Here is a 17,526-nt window from a genome sequence, read left to right as displayed (position 1 = left end):
AGGATAAGGGCGGATCGACCACATCCAACGCACCCACTAAGATGACATGACGAAGCGCAGGGGAAGAGACCCACCCAGCCAGCCCTGAACCCCCCCAAAGGGGAAGAAGCCGTCCGCCGCTGCTGCCACCAGAGGCCGGAAAGACAACCAAAAGCACCCACTAACTGCGGGACCATGCGAGAGCCAACAAGCAAGCTGCTCCCCCAGCTCCCCGTCAACCGCGAAGGGAATAGAGTCCCTTCCCGAAGAAAAAGTATATATACACATGTATACATATATATTATGTACATACACATATATACATACATATACACATACACATATACATACACACACACACACACACACACAGTGTACACATGCACATGTGTACACATACGCATGAAAAGAAAATCACAAGCCGCCGACCAGTGGGCAGAGAGCACCACGCCGGCCAGGCAAAGAAGGCACAAAACTGCATCAAAAGGCCCACCTCGACAACAAAACCCAAAGTCCCAGCACTACCACAACACGTGCCAAGACCCAAAAAGATCAGTCTGCAAGTCAGGAAGACCCCGGAACCCCAGAAGGCAGAACCGGGTAACACGAGGAAACAAAGCCTCCTGAACCCACAAAGGGGGGCCCAAGAGGAAGAAACCTCCGAAACGAAACCAAAGAACCCAAAGGAACCCAGAATTGAACCAGGGGGAGCTCAAACCACCACATTTGCCGGCGGAGAACACCACAGAAAGGCAAAGCACAGCCCTCAGACAGAACCCCCAGGGAAATGGTTATCTTGAGGTTATCTTGAGATGATTTCGGGGCTTTAGTGTCCCCGCGGCCCGGTCCTCGACCAGGCCTCCACCCCCAGGAAGCAGCCCGTGACAGCTGACTAACACCCAGGTACCTATTTTACTGCTAGGTAACAGGGGCATAGGGTGAAAGAAACTCTGCCCATTGTTTCTCGTCGGCGCCTGGGATCGAACCCAGGACCACAGGATCACAAGTCCCGCGTGCTGTCCGCTCGGCCGACCGGCTCCCCCCATGGTCAAAACAGACCGAAAACCGAGGGACAAGGTATGGGAGCAAGCATAACAGACAGGGACACTGAGCCCAAACCCTAGGGCCCAGACCCAAAACAGACATAACGGAAAGCCTGGTGTAAAATCAACACTCAAACATTCCCAGAGGAACAGAAGACTGGCAGAAAACACCAGAAAAGCAAAGAAACGATAACAGGAGAATAAAACCCCTGAAAAAGGTGAAAAAAAACTCACCCAAGACGATTGCTCGCACACCCAGGCACATGTAAACAAACCGCAACGCCGCCCTCATGGCCACGCCGGGAAACCGGCAGAAGAATATGGCCACCAGAACAGAGGGCTGTGATCGACGCAAAAGATACGAAAAACGCCAGCAAAAGTGGGAAGCAAGCAGACTGGATGGGCGAAAAACTCCGCCCAGAAGCAGAAAACCCAGGCAGGGGCAAACCGCCCCAGAACTGCTAGCAGGCATCCCCTATAGCCCTAGAAACCCGCAACAGAGGCCCCGGGGCAGAGCCGTCCTCCAAGTCCTCCGCCCTTAAAGAAAAGGAAGAGTCCATGGGAAAGGCAGCAAGAAAGAGCCGCTGGTAAGACCCAGAAGCCTTGGCAGGAGGAACAGGCTCGAAAACCTCCGTCCCCAACCCGAACGGGGCAGCCCCCGAAACCGCCCGAGTCTCAGCCCCAACTAAATCCCGCCCCGAAACCCGCAGACAGTCAGGAGCCGGGAACAGAGAGGGAAAGGGGCGAACAGCACCTAACCAAAACGGGGCGGCCTCGGGGCATCCGAGTGGGAACCAACCTAGCGTGTTGCAGCAACCTAACCTAGCTTGCAACACGGATGCCGCCTGTACTCTGAACAGTAATAACATCAGGAGAGTACTGGAGAACAAGCAGAGAATATCTCTCGCAAGACTCAGGGTCAAGGTGTCAATGACCCAACAGGCAACATGACGGAGGTAAAAATGGCGACTGTCACCCGGAGACAAGGGCACAGCAACCAACGAGACTGTATAAGACGGATTGGAACCCGGAAGACACATTCAATGGTCCACTGAGCCCCGACAGGGGTTTCCAGGGCCCGTAGGGGTAACAACTACGGGAAGCTCGGGCAAGGTGTTGCTAAATGGTTAAAAACCCAAAAATAACAAGGAGGGTAGAGGACAACACTGAAAACCCCTGCAACGTGTACAATCACGGGGGCCTAGCAGAGGGCCACCAAACACTACCAGTAGAACTATAGCCGTACTAGGCAGACCCCCACCAGGCAAATGAAAATAAAAACATAAGAAAAAACCCGCAAAAGTACACTGTCTCCAGAGGTAACAGGAACCGGTCACCGCTTAAGTGGCAGGTCGCACAACACCTTGACGCCCTAACCAGCACAATACCAGTCCCTACCCAGGGCCAAACAAGGGCCCCAAGCCCCAGCTGGCCCCAAGGGCCAGGCAAATGCCGAGCAGCAAGAACCTCTATGGGAATGGTTCCCGAACACCCCAGGGAAGATAACCCTGTCACACAGGGGTAGTACTCACAGGGCGCTTAGGGAAGGAAGCCCCTAAGCGTATGCAGCCCCGGTACTGATGAGGAACTCCTGGCCACCGCACAACACAACACATGGCAGTGAACGCCACACAAGGTAAACACCGTCTAGGAAACTGAGGCCAGAGAAGCGCCTATCCCGGTTGACATTAGCTTACGAACTGATGCTAAGCAGCCGGCGCGGTGAGGTCCGGGGCTCCCCCCTTTACCCTCTCAGGGCGGGGAGGGATGATCGCGGATGATCTGCGCGGCATTAAAGTGTGATGTTTGCTTGTTTGCTTGTTTCCATGGGATTGTAGGGAGTTTCTACCTCTCTGTTCGTTTTTTGGTTTTAGTATTTTACCATGTGGGAGTTGTTTTGTTATGCCTACCTTTCTGGGTGCCTAACCCCGGTCGATGGCAGATAAGGAAAACCCCAACCACAAGGGGGTTTTCCAGGGCCATTGCTCCCTGAAACCTCTCTGAAGGGGCCCGGTTCTGGCGCTGATCCCTGGTAGGTCTGAACTCCTCAGCTAATGTACCGGTCTAATATAATGTACCTGGAATATAATATAATGTCTAATATAATGGAGCCTGATAAGCTCCAGGGAGCCGTATGGGCTCCCCACAGAAAAATGTCTTAAAATTTAATATTTTAAATTAATATTATTGGAGGCTACACCAAGGGAACTCTTCCAGTCACTTACAGCTAAGTGGCAGTTGGTCTCTGTTTTAGTGAATGCTCCATTCAAGTGTGTGTGTTTATTCCGTCCTTGCATGTCTCTCAAGCTACACTGAACCAAAGCGCAGACTATCCTATAGTATATCATTGGGCATTGGCTAATTCATTGAGGTGTAGTTTCTTACCTCATAATATATCCAATATATTTGTTAGGATGGGAAGCAGTTCTTCACGAGCCATATAAGCCTTAGCATCTTGTCAGCTTCCTTGAATTCTTCTGTCTCAACCAAATTTTGTGACAAGCAGGTTGTTAAGACCTCTCTTACCTGTAAAGTTATTCAAACTGTTTAAAAAATACAAAATACAACACATATATAAAAGACATTAAGTACTGTAGTTTCAATAAAGATTTTTTTATTTTCTTTCTAGTGATAGACTGCTACCCAGAACAAAATGTTTTGTCACATTGCAAATTGTTGCAGAAATGCATTTGATATAAGAAATAAAACATTTCTGGTTGGTGCCTCTTGTAAGTACCTGATGCTATAATCACTGATAGTGTACCATCTACTGGATCACATCACCTGCAGAGTTCTATCTGGCCTACCTGGGACCAAGAGCAAGAACCTACACCCTCCTCCCCTCACTCACAGAGGAACAGGGAGCAGTGGCATTTATCTATTCACTCATACTACCACTGGCAAATGCACCCCAGAAAGTCAGCAAGACAAAAACAAACCACAGCTAGCTAAAGAAGATACTGTAGTCTTGTACACCACCAGAAGAACTCCCTAACAATGTAAACAATTAAAAAGTTTCAAGACAAGTGCCAGCTCATTTGTTCCACCTCCGCACTCGACTGGTCGGAGGGAGGTGATAGTGCGCGCGGTCAGCCAGTGATATATAGAGCCCTCAGCTCTATGTTGATGTGTGTAATGTATCGGGTCGCTTCTCACTGCTTGGGCTCCAGTCTCCTGCTTCAGCTAAATGGTGGTCTCTTGCCATTCAGTGTAGCATGTGCCTTGACTTTAGAATGCTGGGAGCTGCATGTGCACATGATTATCTTCACTGTTCCTAGTGCTGCCCTTGTGCTTCAGGGTTCTCTTCCCAGGGGTGTTTGTGCATCACTTCCTTGCTTGTGGTAGTTCTTGCCCAGGGCGAGTCAGGATGCTTAGATTTCCTGTCTTTACTCGAGTAGGGCACGGTGTTCGCTGGCTTGTGGTGCATTAGATATTCACATGATACATATTAGTGCACCGAGGTTGGCATTATCCAGCCTACTATGCCATTTCTCTCCTTGGTTCTAGTTTACTTTTGCATTGTGAAACACCAACACCTTTCTAAAAGTGATGGCTCTGTTGGTATAGATTCAGCAGCAAATTTTTTTATGACCCGTGTAGCATCCCAGTGCCTGCGTGTCCCTCTTGGTCAATTCCTTTGGGCCCTGGTAATCCCTTGTAGGTTTGGTGTTCCTTATGGATATTCTCCCCAAGCTTACTCTCACTTCATGAGAGTTTGAAGGCTGTATGTTCTGTGCCACGTGGGAACATTCATTCCTCCTGCCTCTGCCATGCTGCTGGTTGGGTTGCTGACACCTTTGACCCCGAATCTAGTAAGGTTTGTTCTCCTCATGTGACTACTCTTTCGGACCCTCTTGATGAGATTCAGGTTTTCAGGCAGCAACAACTTTACAAATTTTCTAGGTTTCAGCAGTCTAGGTTGTGTACCCAGTTAGATGCCCCAGAGCTAACCCAAAACTACCCTGGTTGGTATTTAGAGACCTGGAATTGGAGGCGTTGGTCAACTCGACCTTGGTTCTGTCCGCACCTCCTCTTCCTTCCTCAGTGTGCATGGTTCACCCTTCTTCTGATCCACCTCCCCCACCCCTTGCTTCCAATCCTACATCTGAGGGTTTCGGGTTCAGGGCAGGATTTAGTTTGGGTTGTGGCTTAGTCTGCTCTGGAAGTTGCCTATTCAAATGCAGGTGTGGAGACAGTTGAGTTGGCTAGTCTTGCCGAGGCTACTGGGCCTATTCAGCCAGCACCTTATTCCTTTGAGGCCTATTTCTTGGATTCCACTTATCTGTCCTGAGTGGTAGGCTAGGATGCTGACTCTGCCCTGGGGCCCTCCTCTGTGGCTTTAGGGGTGTGGGATGAGTGAGTTTTGCCCTTGATTTCCCTTTGAGGCCCTTGGTGTCCTCTGAGGTACCTGCTTGATAGAGTTCTGAGAGTTCTTCTACTTCTCAAGCCCGGCCCAAGGCCAGGGTTGACCAGGTGGGGCTCCATTTGCAGAGGGTGGGGTTTTTGTTTCCCCTCCCACCCTGAATTAAGATGATTTGGATGCCACTCCACCTAGGGTTCAGTTCAGTGTGCATTTGGCTCCATCAGGATCGTCTTTCTGGAGGTTTCTGTCCTGTTGAATCCCTCCCACAGTGACTCTGGAGGCATTATTTATGTACCTCCTGGGGGACCTGGTGTATGCCTCTCAGACGGACCCTGCCTCTTATGAGTTTGGACCACTTCCCAATATTGGATACATTATGAGGTGTCAAGAGTCCTGGCTGGCGGACAATCGCTTGGAGGTCTGGCGCAGCTTCTGTCGTACCTGACCGCTTCATTGGCATGAGGTGTTGTCTGTGTTTCAGGTGTTTTTGCGGGGTGCTTCCTTTGTACTCCTCAATAAATTGGACATTCCTCCTTTTCCTTGGGATGGGGGTGTCATGCAGCTACAAGCTCAAGTTCCTTTGTTGTCGGCAGGGAACAGGGAAAATAAACAAAACAACAATGAACCTTTTCAAAGTTACCTTTGACAATTTGCCTGAATTATTTTTAAAGAACATTCAATGATTGTCATGCACAATTCTTACCTGTCGACCTAGAGGAGTGCTTGGTAGTGAACTTGTGAGCGCATGGACCACTTTAACAAGGCAGCAGAAACGACCATGCCACGAGTCCAGTTCGTTCATCAGCGTGCGCACTGCAGCCTAGAGACAATAATTTTGATCAAAACTAATACTTATAAAGGAAAAAACAAAACTGCAGCATTTTTAAATATTAAATATATTTTATTAATGTTTGCATTGGGAGACTTAACAGACTTAATAAAGTTAATGTGTGGGAGAGAGAAGGAAATTGCCAGTAAAAATATGTGAATGGTGACTTGATGGAAATGGTTAAGCAGTTTAATTACCTGGGATGGGTTACAGTTTCTATTCATCATTAACTGAGGATCACTTAGCCAATCGACTTGAGAATGGTCCAGGACGGACCGAAACGTCGACGTCCCTTCACTTTCTAGTGTGTGGTTTGGTCAACATATTTCAGCCACGTTATTGTGACTCCTAGTCTGCATATAGTCTATTAATTCTTTTTTTGCACACTGAAAAGTATAAATGTTCATCATACCTTGGATGTTTTTTCATCAAGGAGAAGAGCTGTTTGTTCCTTTGGAAGACGGCTTTCAACGTAGGATCTGAACGACGGTAATTTATGGATGACGTCTAACTGAGCTGGTGGCATGGCCTTTATACGTGAAGCTCTTTCAGAGGCAGGACAGCATAAGAAGGCCGATGAGTTACCAAGGAAATGTTGAATCATACATAGCTGAAATAACATAAGATATATACTGTACCGAATATTTATGAACTTAATTAAACACAGAGTCAGCACTGCATTGCTTTTCAACTATAATAATATAGTTATCTGAAACATTTACAGTACTTATAGAAATTGACCACATCTTGTAACAAGAGATCAGACAACGCTCACACACATGGAAATCACCTGGTTGGCACAGGTGCACTCCCAGCTCCAGCATGGAACTCACACCTTGGCAAGTATAAACAGAAACTTGAACAAGGCGAGAGGTTTGCAACTACATTAGTACCAGAATTAAAGAGGCTTCAGCTATGAGGACAGATTGAGAGAACTGAGCCTCGCAACCTTAGAGGGGAGAAGAAACAGGGAACATGCTAACATACAAGATCTTGAGTGGAATAATAAAACAAGCGTTGAGTGTAATGAAATGCCAATTTCTTGCTGGGCCCAGAACTCTTTGAATATACAGAATATCTCTCTTAAACTGCAGATGGTTTTAACCTCCACAACCTTCTAACTTTACTTATTCCAACCATCTACCACTCTGTTTGCAAAAGTGAATTTTCTAATATTTTTTTGCAGCTTTGTTTAGTTAGATCAACTCTATGACCTTTTGTTCTTCAAGTTCCAGGTATCAAGAAACCTTCTTTATCAATTTTGTCAATTCTATTACTATTTTGTATGCAGTGATCATATCGCCTCTTTTTCTTCTATCATCAAGCTTAGGCATATTTAATGCCTCTAACCTCTCCACGTTGCTCTTGCATTTCAGTTCTGGAAGCCATTTAGTTGCATCCCTTTACACCTTTTCCTGTTTATTGATAAGCTTCTTTAGATATGGGCACCCTTCCCAGCTTTGATCTCACAAAGGTCACAAACAGTTTCTTTAGAACTGTATTTCATCATCCAATTACAAAATTGGAAATTAACAAATTCCCTGGGTTCAGGGAAATTCAAATTCCATTGCCCCTCCAAAAGGAGGGGCGATGGAACCCAGAGGTTCAGACGGGACAAGTCCAGAATGAACTTCAAGTCCGCGCAGTCCCGCTTCGGGACCGGAAATAGATGGGAAACCCATCTGAGGGACGTCGTCATTTCGACCACACCAAGCGAACCCACTCCATGATGACTCGACAGAGCGTAGGGAAAGAGGCCTGCCCTGCCAGCCCTGAACCTCCTGAAGGAGGTGGAGCCACCCAAAGCCACCGGAGGCCATGCGAAACGAACTGAAATGCCCACGAATCGTGGAACCAGGCGCGAGCGAACAGTGCTAGCCTCCCCCCCTCAGTCAATGGGGTGAACCGCGAAAGGGCCGGTGCCCCTTACGAGACCCAGAACATCGCACAGAGTGAACACCGCACCGACCAGACGAAAGCGGGTCCAAAGGAGGGGCTGAACCCGAACTCGACACCAGTGGCCTAACACGGCGAGAGGAACCCTGAGCCCAGGCATGACCCTTCCGGGAAGGCCCACCATGGGATCCCCGGAGAACCAACAAGTCTGACATAGGACAGCAAGAAGCCTAAGCAGGCTGAATATACTACGCAACAGCCAAAGCTTCAAACAGGAGAGGACTAAATGGCGAAGACATCCAAAGAGCCAAGACCCATGCAGATTCCACAAAGGAGGCAAGCACCGCCTGCCGACACACGAGTCGGGAAGCATAAAACAGCGCAACCGCATCCCGCAATATCGGCGAGAAAAGCTTCAACAAGGCGGCCGACGAGCGGGCCACGGAGGCCAAGGCGCCAGAACCAGTTACAGCCCCAAGCGCTCCCACATCCTCCGAGACCCAGTCCGAAGACAGCTCGAGGATGGAAAAGAAACGTAAGGTTGAAGCCAACAGGCTCTGGGCGCGCAAGTCCTCAGCCACCAGGGCCGCCGAAAGGGAGGGAATTGGCACATGGAGCTGAACGACACCAACATCCTGGGGAAGGGCAGGAGCAAACAAGCACTCAATGAGGTGCTCAAGGTCGCCCCCACCAGACAAGGCCGGCGCAGCCGACGAAGCCGGAAAGAAGGGGGCCCACTGGTCAGTCCCGGAGGCTTTGGCTGGGGGAGGAGACTCGAATGCCTCCGTCGCCACACCAGAAGGGGCATTCCCCAAGGCTGCCCGAGTCTCAAAACCAACTAGCCCCTGCCCCGACCCCGAAACCCTCAAACGTTTCGGGGCCGGAAGCAGGGGAGGGGGGACCAGAACGAACAACAGAAGGGTAAGGATGAGGAGGTGCAGACTGAACCAGGGTCGAAGAGACCTCTCCCCTAAGTCCGGGTCCCGATAAGCAAAACGGGGCAGCTGCGGGGCATCTGGGTGAGCAACCAACCTAGAGGGTTGCAGCAACCGAAACCTAGCATGCAACGCTTGCGCTGCCTGTACCCGAAGATGATCATCCAAAGATTGGGTAAATTGAGTCACCAGCAAAACGCACAGGACTCTGGGTTGAAAGTCTCACCGACACAACAGACTGCACGACGGAGGCAAAAAACAGTGAGGGTCACCCTGAGACAAGGGGACGAGCAACCCTCAAACTCGCATGAAGCAAGGGGGGACTCCGGAGTCACATCCATCACACCCACACGACCCCTAGGGGATTCCCAGGATCCTGAGCGTTTACTTGAAGAGGACTCATGCTCAGGTAAGCCCAGGCAGGGTACGGCTAACCGGCGCCCAAAACTACCAAACAACTGCCTACAGCTGAACCCCAGGGACGTGTACACTCACAGGGACCTAGCAGGGGGCACCACCGAGCATCTGGATGAGGCCAAACACCAGTGGTAAGTAGGGCAGAACCCCCTACCCAGGCAAAAATAAAAATAAAAACAAAACCCCGCAAGAGGACAACGTACCCCAACAGAGCCGGCCGCTGTGATTGGTGACAACAAGCTGCACAGCACCCTGCGCCCCACCAGTGCAAAACTGCCTCTTACCCTAAGGTAAACTAGGGGAGACAAAACACCCAAGCACCCAAAGGGAGGCCAAAAAACCGAGCATTGAAACAGCCCAGCAGAGGCAGGACCCAAGGAACTTGTAGAAGGTAACCCCAAGCACCAAGGGTAGTACTTACAGGGCACCTAGGGAAGGTAACCCTAGGCGCATGCAGCCTGAGTACTGAAGAGGAACTCCTGGCTCTCGCAACCCTGGAGAACAGACGTCACACACAAAGCAAAGCTCTGCAAAAGTCTGGAGCCAGAGTACACAACCGCTGCCTAAAACATCAGCCTCGAGAATTAGTGTGTGCAACGCCGGCGTGGGGGATCTGGGGCTCCCCCTTCCCCCTCCTGTGGCGGTGGGAGCTGTGCAGACGACGGTGCGGCGACAGGTGACGTCATACTAGTTTGCTCATTTTTGTTTGAGGAGTTCTATCCATTCATTCGGCTTTTGGTTGCAATTTTCACCAGAATCAAGGTTTGTTTTGGAACGCTTACCTTTCTGGGTGCCTAACCCGGTCGACGGCAGACATAGAATGCTTTCAACCACACGGGGGTTTCTATAGGCCATTGCTCCCCTTGCCTCTGAGGGGGCCAGGTTCTGGCTCGTGGTCTCCGGTAGGCCCTAGAACTCCATACACATGACTGATGCCAAAATCTGATATTAGCATATGAGCTTAGTAAGCTCCGGGGAACCGTAGGGGCTTCCCCCAGAAAAAACAGTTGAAACAATTTGCAAAATGTATAAATGCCATAAAAGTTCATTCAGTGTTTGTAGGGTAGGCTGCTCCATTATTGAGACGTAAATGAAAAATACAAAACAAATGGAACACATTTGAAACAAAGAAAGATTGTCATAATGGAGCAGTGTACCCAACAAACACTGAACGAACCTTTATGGCATTTGTTCATTTTGTAATTTGTTTCAACTTTTTTTTTTTTTTTTAAGAAACATGGAGCAGCCTACCTGCCGAACACCGAATGAACCTTTTGCTATAAGACAAATGAAAAAACAACAACATTGAATGTAATGAAACACCATTTTCTGGGGGAGCCCCTACAGCTTCCCGTAGGGGCTCAATAAAACAAACTACCAGGCTGATATGCTAATGTCAGACTTTGGCATCAGTCATGTGTATGGAGTTCTAGGGCCTACCGGGGACCACGAGCCAGAACCTGACCCCCTCAGAGGCAAGGGGAGCAATGGCCTATAGAAACCCCCGTGTGATTGGAAGCACTCTATGTCTGCCATCGACTGGAACAGGCACCCAGAAAGGTAAGCGCCCCAAAACAAACTCCTATTCTGGCTAAAATTGCTTCCAAAAGCTGAACTAGTGGACAGACCTCCCCAACAGAAAACGAGTAAACTAGTGTGACGTCACACGTCGCCGTGTTGCTGTCTGCGCAGCTCCCCCCTCCCTGGGAGGGAGAAGGGGGATCCCCAGACCCTTCACGCTGGCTACCCACACCCCAGTTCTTGAGGCTGATGCTATAGGCGATGGTCGTGTGCTCTGGCTCCAGTGTCGCTACAGCACTGTGCTTTGCGTGTGGTGTTTGTTTTCTGTGGGTCTGAGAGCCAGGAATTATCTTCAGTACTCGGGCTGAATGCGCCTAGGGCTGCCTTCCCTAGGTGCCCTGTAAGTAATGCCCTTGGGACTTGGGGCCACCTTCCACAGGCTCCTCGGGACCTGCCTCTGCTGGTCCGTTCTACCGTTCGTTTTTTCGGCCGCCTGTTGGCCTGCCTGCCCACACACCCACCCAACTGCCTACCCACTCATCTGCCAACTACCAAGCCCATCTGCCTGCCATCAACTCATCCAGTCTGCCTGGCCACCCACCCACCTGAACCTGCCCACCTACCTGTGTGCCTGCCCACCTACCTGTGTGCCTGCCCACCTACCAGTCAGGCAGCTAACCATCCATCCAGCCCCAAACACTAATAATAATGTGTGGAAATTCAAATTATGTTGGTTGTGGTAGAAACACTTTTGGAAACGTTCACTTTTAGACTTCCCCGGTGAAATGTCCTTTGATCCGTATGACAGGCCCACCCGGACCCCCCATTTGTCCTTTCCATATAGTCTAGACTAGAGAGCTAATTCAGTATTTGTTGAAATGTAATCACATTAAAGTCTACATGCGTCTTTCTTCTGACAGACCTTTAAGGTTAATTAGCATAAATGCAAATTAAGTACACAATTGATTGGCTGTGTGCAGGGCTTCACACTCCCTGAGCTAGACATCAACTATAAAAATGCACATATCTTTGCTTTGCTTCAGTTATATTTATGCCAAAGTGTAGCTAACATTTTTGTCTTTATGATGAAATAGAAAACTGTCATACGGTAACAAATACTGTAATAAACTTCTTTTATTACAATATCTAGATAAAATTAACATTGATCTTCAAAAGGTCGCAGTTCCCATCGATTAGGAGAGTGTCGGCCAAAAAACCATCTTTAAAATATGAATATTTCCTCTCAAATAAGATCAACTCTCAGATGGATTCGCAAAAATAATTTTTTGGGGGGAGCCCCGTCGGCTCCCCGGAGCTATCCCAGGCTGAAATCCTAATGTTAGACTTTGGCATCAGTCATGTGCATGGAGTTCTTAGGCCTACCGGGGATCACGGGCAGAACCTGGCCCCCTCAGAGAGGCAAGGGAAGCAATGGCCTATAGAAACCCCCGTGTGGTTGGAAGCACTCTATGTCTGCCATTGACCGGATCAGGCACCCAGAAAGGTAAGCACCCCAAAACAAACCCCTATTCTGGTGAAAATTGCTATCACAAGCCGAAGAAGTGGATAGAATTCCCCTAAAAGAAACAAGCAAATGATCATGACGTCACACATCGCAGCGCCACTGTCTGCGCAGCTTCTCCCTCCCCGGGAGGGGGAAGGGGCAGCCCCAGACCTCTCACGCCGGCTATCCACCCTCAGTTACCTGGTTGATACCTGGTTGATGGGGTTCTGGGAGTTGTTCTACTCCCCAAGCCCGGCCCGAGGCCAGGCTCGACTTGTGAGAGTTTGGTCCACCAGGCTGTTGCTTGGAGCGGCCCGCAGGGCCACGTACCCACCACAGCCCGGCTGATCCGGAACTTCTCTTAGAAAACCGTCCAGTTTTCTCTTGAAGATGTCCACGGTTGTTCCGGCAATATTTCTTATGCTCGCTGGGAGGACGTTGAACAACCGCGGACCCCTGATGTTTATACAGTGCTCTCTGATTGTGCCTATGGCACCTCTGCTCTTCACAGGTTCAATCTTGCATTTTCTTCCATATCGTTCACTCCAGTACGTTGTTATTTTACTGTGTAGATTTGGGACCTGACCCTCCAGTATTTTCCAGGTGTATATTATTTGGTATCTCTCTCGTCTCCTTTCTAGAGAGTACATTTGGAGAGCTTTGAGACGATCCCAATAATTTAAGGTGTTTTATCTCGTCTATGCGTGCCGTATATGTTCTCTGTATTCCCTCTATTTCAGCAATCTCTCCTGCTCTGAAGGGGGAAGTGAGTACTGAGCAGTACTCGAGACGGGACAGCACAAGTGACTTGAAGAGTACAACCATTGTGATGGGATCCCTGGATTTGAAAGTTCTCGTAATCCATCCGATCATTTTTCTGGCTGACGCGATATTTGCTTGGTTATGCTCCCTAAACGTTAGATCGTCGGACATCATTATTCCCAAATCCTTGACATGCTGTTTTCCTACTATGGGAAGATTCGATTGTGTTTTGTACCCTGTATTATGTTTCAGATCCTCATTTTTGCCGTACCTGAGTACCTGAAATTTATCACTGTTAAACATCATGTTATTTTCTGCTGCCCAATCAAAAACTTTGTTGACATCTGCTTGTAGTTTTTCAATGTCTTCAGCAGAGGTAATTTTCATGCTGATTTTTGTGTCATCTGCAAAGGACGACACGAAGCTGTGGCGTGTATTTTTGTCTATATCAGATATGAGAATAAGGAACAGTAGCGGTGCAAGGACTGTACCTTGAGGTACAGAGCTTTTAACATCGCTTGGACTCGATTTTATCTGATTGACTGTTACTCTTTCTGTTCTGTTCGACAGGAAATTGAGTATCCAGCGTCCTACTTTTCCAGTTATTCCCATTGACCTCATTTTGTGAGCTATCACCCCATGGTCACATTTGTCGAACGCCTTTGCAAAGTCTGTGTATACAACATCTGCATTTTGCTTTTCTTCTAGGGCTTCTGTGATTTTGTCATAGTGGTTGAGTAACTGTGACAGACAGGATCTTCCCGCTCTAAATCCATGTTGTCCTGGATTGTGCAATTCATTGTTTTCCATAAAACTAGAAATTTGATTCCTAATCACTCTTTCAAACACTTTTATTATGTGTGATGTTAGTGCAACTGGCCTATAATTTTTTGCCAAGGCTTTACTCCCCCCCTTGTGCAACGGAGCTATATCTGCAGATTTAAGTGCTGCTGGTATCTCCCCTGTATCCAGGCTCTTTCTCCATATTACGCTGAGTGCTCTCGCTACTGGTACTTTACATTTCTTTATGAATATTGAATTCCATGAGTCGGGCCCAGGAGCTGAGTGCATAGGCATATTATCAATTTCTCTTTCAAAGTCTTCCGAGTTTGTGGTAATATCCGTTATATTATCTGCAGCTTGAATGTCATTCATAAAGAAGCTGTCTGGGTCATCAACTTTCATGTTGTTTATTGGTGTGCTAAACATAGCCTCATACTGGCTTCTTAGAATTTCACTAATCTCTTTGTTGTCCTCTGTGTACGTACCTTCATTTGTAATTAACGGTCCAATACTGGTCCAGGTTTTGGATTTGGATTTTGCGTATGTGAAAAAATATTTCGGATTTTTCCTTATCTCTTGTATAGCTTTCTGTTCCAATTTGTTCAGCCAGTTCTGAGGCTGGATGTCAAAAAATGCGAAAAACTTCCGACCGGAGGGAGGGAGGGATGCTGGGGAGCCTCCGGGTCTCACCCAGAAAATGGCGTTTCATTACATTCAACGCTGGTTTTCCGGAGGGAGCCCCTTCAGCCCCCTGGAGCTAACTACCCACAGAGAAAAGAAGAGGGACGTACCTGGGAGGCGGTCGCCGCACACTCCCCAACTCGAAGTCGAGACAACTGGCTGCAACTGCTAACCCAAGACGACACAGGCCCGAATGGGCACGGGAACGACCACAAGATATCGAGCAGCCAGGCCCCTGTACGTCCGCCAAAAGCCCCGTGCCCGAATGTCACCCAGGACATGCCGCCAAGACGGCAGCAAGAGCAGCGAATCCACGAACGTCATGGGCACGGGGATAGAATGCTGGCTGGCTGGCTAGCCTCAATAACACGGCAGACGACCTGGGAGATCCACACCAGTCTTATCCCAAGTTCTTTCCCAAGAGGCAGACAAGAGGAGCTCCAGCATATTTCAACAATCCTAAGGATTGTAGTACAGGATGATGATAGTAAGTGGTGTCCCAGAGAACATAAGGGTATAGTGCTTTTGAAAAATAGGTGAGATAACAGAAATGTGCCAAGGGAAGTGAAAAATTGGATGAGAAAAAGTTGCCCTAGTGTTTCCAGAGCAGAGAAGAACATTCAAGATGGCCACTAGCAAGAGGAAATACAAAACAGATCTTGATTTTGCTGGATTCAATGAAGAAAGAATTGATATAACCAGTCTATACAACAAGTTGGTAAAATTAGATACTATAGTGATCTCTCATGTAGAAATAATTAGTAAATTGAAAGAAAGTAATGACCATTTAAATAGCAAAGTTGTGTGTCTTGAGGGTTTAGTGAAAGACTTGTGCAAGGATAAGAATCAATTGGAAATAAATTGCAAAGCCATGGAAGAAAATTAACTCTTAAAAATAGCTATGGAAGAAGTTAAATTAAATTTAAACATAAATGACTACAATAGGTTAGATAAGGATATTCAACAGGAGAAACAGCTTTTGTCAGCACAGATGGAGGAAGTTACACAGGGAATAGAACAGTGCAAGGAAGATATGCAACTCACCTATGCACAAGTGGCCAAGGAGAAGGAAAAAATTGAAGAAGCAGTAAAACAGCTCCTGTGGCCAGGGACAAGAGCGAAGCAGGAAGATGAGGAACGAAGAAGGCATGCAACAAATCGGGAACGAAAGGGAAAACGACCAACCCACAGAGCTGCAGACCGTGTCCCAACAAGTCATGCCAACAACACAGAGTCGCAGGCCCTGTCTCAACAAACCAAACTGAAGAGGGTGCAAAGGTTCGCCACCAGACTAATACCCGAACCGAGGGGTACAAGCAACGAAGACAGATTAATGAACACAAGCGCACAGGCACCATGCAACACAGGTGGAAGGAGCGCCCAAAGGAGCCAAGGAAACGCAAGGAAAAACATTCCAGTGGCAGAGTAGTAAACAAATGGAATGCACGAGGAAGGGAAGTGGTGTAGGCTGACCCCACACACAGCTGCAAGTGCAGACATGACAGAGCCCAGTAGATGTCAGGGAACCGACAGGGAAGAGGCAGGACAAAAGAGCCAAGCTCAACCCCAGGAAGCACAACCAGGCGGACAACTAGATAACTTGTATGTTACTGAATGAAGGTTTCAGATCTAAAGACAGACAAAGGTATGCCCATCCACCAAGAAAAGATCTTAAGATCTTGAGAAAGTAATTGGTTGCCTGACTCTCAGATCAGCAGATAGGCATCTTGGTGATACAGTACTAACACTAACCCTAACCTTACAGCCACACAGTGAAGGAAAAAGGAGGTCACCCAGGACATGCAGTCGCTAAAGCTACTTAAGCTCATTCTCTGCTGGAGCATCAGTTGAGGTAGCTTTATCAGCATGATATATGCACAGATACACTGTCATTCTCTGCTGGAGCATCAGTTGAGGTAGCTCTATCAGCAAGATATATGCACAGATACACTGTCATTCTCTGCTGGAGCATCAGTTGAGGTAGCTCTATCAGCAAGATATATGCACAGATACACTGTCATTCTCTGCTGGAGCATTAGTTGAGGTAGCTCTATCAGCAAGATAAATGCACAGATACACTGGAAAACTGCTAGAAATTTGCACTCCTCATCAGCAGGCTGTTCCATGTGGGTGGGTGTATCTAGGCTGTGATTTGCCATGGTAAAGATTGTCTGCCTTATTTTCGTTAGGATAACCAATCTTTATAAGCAGCTGCTTGTTTTGGAGCATATAGGCTTTGTGCGGGAGGCCACAGTCTCTCCCTAAAGTATCCCACTAAGATTGTTCTTAGCTACTACATCACATCAGTTGCAGAAGTACTGTTTGGCCTACTGGGGGACCACAGCTAGAACCTGGCACCTCCCCCCCCCCCCCTGATAGAGGTGCAGAGATTGAGTGACATTCTGCCACTCCGCACCGGAAAAAGCCTCCAGAAGGTCTGTGAAACATTACAGGCAACAACAAAAATCACAAAAAAAGGAAACCTCGAAACTGCCAAACCACTCGCCAAACAATTCAATATTGTCAAAATATTTGAAACTATTGTAGTTTGAATCTATCACTATCAATAACCCCTCCCCCAGGTGCCCTGGAGCCCCAGTATTCCCTCCATAAACCCTTCCATGTCAACTGTCACCGACTAAGTGTTATACACACCAGGTGTAGTGTTTCTGGGTCTTCATCAGAAGTGACAGGTCCCTGTGCTTCTAACTCCCGGCCATCCTTGAACTTCGTCCTGCGAGGACCATTTGTTTCTCTATTGTTTGAATTTTTATATTTGTTTCACGGCATATTTTTTAACCGGCCTGTTGTGT

General features: G+C 48.0%; 1 protein-coding gene across 1 annotated transcript; it reads right to left on the bottom strand.

The window, feature by feature from the left end:
* Positions 1-2,983: 2,983 nt before the first annotated feature.
* Positions 2,984-10,386, bottom strand: LOC138365800 (origin recognition complex subunit 3-like). Its single transcript, XM_069326262.1, has 5 exons — positions 9,884-10,386; positions 6,627-6,824; positions 6,089-6,205; positions 3,408-3,548; positions 2,984-3,100 (listed from the first exon to the last, which is right to left on the bottom strand). Exons 2-4 carry the CDS (start codon positions 6,816-6,818, stop codon positions 3,432-3,434), a joined length of 426 nt encoding a protein of 141 aa, XP_069182363.1. The 5' UTR covers positions 6,819-6,824; positions 9,884-10,386; the 3' UTR covers positions 2,984-3,100; positions 3,408-3,431.
* Positions 10,387-17,526: the final 7,140 nt, after the last annotated feature.

Source organism: Procambarus clarkii, chromosome 18 (assembly GCF_040958095.1).
Source record: "Procambarus clarkii isolate CNS0578487 chromosome 18, FALCON_Pclarkii_2.0, whole genome shotgun sequence".
NCBI lineage: Eukaryota > Metazoa > Arthropoda > Malacostraca > Decapoda > Cambaridae > Procambarus > Procambarus clarkii.
This window is presented reverse-complemented; position numbering and strand designations above follow the sequence as displayed.